The following is a 2409-nucleotide window of genomic DNA, read 5'->3' on the forward strand; positions in this document are numbered from 1 at the left end:
TGTGGGATGGTGCGCGCTTTCACGTGGAGCTCAGGGCAGAAAGCAGGCCCTGTCCTTTCTTCCAGGTGGTCTGGGGTGTCCTCCATGAGCATCAGGGCCAGCAGGCCCTGCCCACTGGGCTGTGCAGCAGACAGGCTCTGTCTTTTAACCGATTGGTTTCTGTAGTAGTGCATAGATACTTGCTGTCAGACCCTGACTTTGTGTCCCTTGTGAGGATGCTGTGAGCTGGACTGGAATCCCTTCTTTGACAAGTGTTTCCACTCTCTGATAAGACATGTCAGGAGGGCCATCAATGGCATTTTCACTGCAAATGTATCCCTGACCTGCGCAGTAGGTAGGTGCTGTTTTTTCTGCCCCACCTGCCCTCTCCCCTCACCCCTCTCCAGTAATCCCTTAGTTACACACAGCAACCATACCTTGGGGTTTCCTCCCCCTTCTTTGGCAGCATACAACATCTGTAAGGCAGATTCTGCAAGCGTCTTGCTCTGGTCCAACACGGTCATCTGTTGCTGATGATCAAGTGTTTTGGATGCCACACCAACTGCGGCTAAAACCAAGGGTTCAAAGTAACTCGCCAGCTGTGTTACCTAAGAAAGCCAGAACAACCACAGAAAGCCATTAACCCCGTTTCTGAGGTGTAACTGAGAGGAACCATATTCCCCGATTACCCTCGTGTGGTGGGTTAGCTCAAGTAGCATGCTGTGCTAACGCTTCTACACTGTACAGCGTTTAGTTTGTACTATGTGCCTGTGTGATTCTGTCTCCCATCACCTTCAAATTCCTTGATAAAGCCATGTGTCTTCTCCCCTCAGATGCACATGGTTCCCTGAGGTCAGATGAAATAGTTTTCAAAACTGTCACAGGAGACGCACACTACTTCGAATCACCCATGACAAGTGTCTCCTCCATGCAAGGGAGGAATTTCTCAATCTTTGTTGCGGATGACTGATAACAAATGGGACTACACTGGATTGGAACTGCTCTGTTCACTTTGGGGACTGCTTGTGTTCACAACCTTCGCGCCCTAACCTCTCAAACCCTTTCATCAAATTCCAGTGCGGACCTGGACAGTTCTCTGCTGTGTAAGACACCAGAGTGGGCACAAGTGCTAACATTACCTCTGGGCATGGTTCATCACTCCCGATGCATGAACACTTCCCTAAGACAGCCATGTGGCCCAACCCTGCAGTGTTTCTTGCTGCTGAAAGGGAGAGCAGTGGTTAAGTGCTCGTCTGCAACCCAGTGGCTGGTATAGGTCAACAGGAATAGGCATGCTACAAAGACCGCATACCAAGCACGCTGCATTTGTCCCCTCAGTTAATTACTTGAGCTCAATACAGTGTCTGGAATATGTAAAGACACAGTTCTGCTAGCAGCTTCTATTACTGTATTTTAGTCTTCAGAAATGCGTGGAGTCAGTCTCTCCATTTTCCTCAGTTTCTAATCTGATTTACACTTATTCTGAAGAAACATCTGCTTTTGGCTATACACATATTCTAAGAAAATAAGCAAATATTTTTATATGAATGAATATTTTTTCCCCTCTATCTGTCATCTGATACATCTTCTATAAAACCACAACGGCACTTGGTTCCTGTCAGAAATCCATGAGACGGACTTTCTACTGGATTTTACTGGATGCAAAAACCCAGTACTGCTTTGAGCCAATTACTCCACAGAACATGCACAAATAGTCCACTGTGGCACTTGAACACTGCTACATCTGAAGCCTCAGAAGTTCAAGTGTGTGTACGTTTGCAGGGGCTATAGGCAGCTTTTGAAGGCTGGCACGGGGAAGAAAAATAGCAGTACTTCATGTGCAGGAAAAGATATTTAAAGGTTTACTCCATCTAAATCACAGAATCATAGAATCATTATGGTTGGAAGAGACCTCAAAGATCATCAAGTCCAACCATATACCCAATGCCACCATGCCCGCTAAACCCACTAAACCATGTCTTGAAGCGCCACATCTAAACGTTTTTTGAACACCTCCAGGGATGGTGAGTTCACCACCTCCCTGGGGAGCCCGTTCCAATGCCTAACGACTCTTACAGTGAAGAAGCTCTTCCTAATAGCCAACCTGAACCTCCTCAGGTGCAACTTGAGATCGTTTCCTCTTGTCCTATCACTAGTTGCTGGGGACAAGAGACCAACCCCCAACCGGCTACAACCTCCTTTCAGGTTGTTGTAGAGCACAATAAGGTCTCCCCCTCAGCCTCCTTTTCTCCAGACTAAACCACCCCAATGACTATGTGGAGGGCTAAGAGCCAATAAAATTTTATGACTTAGTCACGCTTCTTTTTTTATTTTGTTTCTCAGAGGATTAAAGAAAAAAAAAGGGAAAAAACCCTCAATAATAGGAATGATTTCACAAAGATAAGGTCTTCTAAACTGTGTCAAAGAAAG

The 2409-nt window shown here is 46.2% G+C and overlaps 1 protein-coding gene across 1 annotated transcript in view; it reads right to left on the reverse strand.

Moving 5' to 3' along the window:
* Positions 1–416: 416 nt before the first annotated feature.
* Positions 417–2409, reverse strand: part of LOC104158719 (talin-2-like) — a gene marked incomplete at its 3' end in the record, with an annotated part of 33553 nt that continues 31560 nt past the window's right edge. Inside the window, exon 20 of the mRNA XM_009696443.1 lies at positions 417–587. Within this exon, the coding sequence (XP_009694745.1) occupies positions 417–587 (171 nt within the window). The remainder of the gene's footprint in view (positions 588–2409) is intronic.

Source organism: Cariama cristata, unplaced genomic scaffold (assembly GCF_000690535.1).
Source record: "Cariama cristata isolate BGI_N322 unplaced genomic scaffold, ASM69053v1 scaffold7843, whole genome shotgun sequence".
Classification (NCBI taxonomy): Eukaryota; Metazoa; Chordata; class Aves; order Cariamiformes; family Cariamidae; genus Cariama; species Cariama cristata.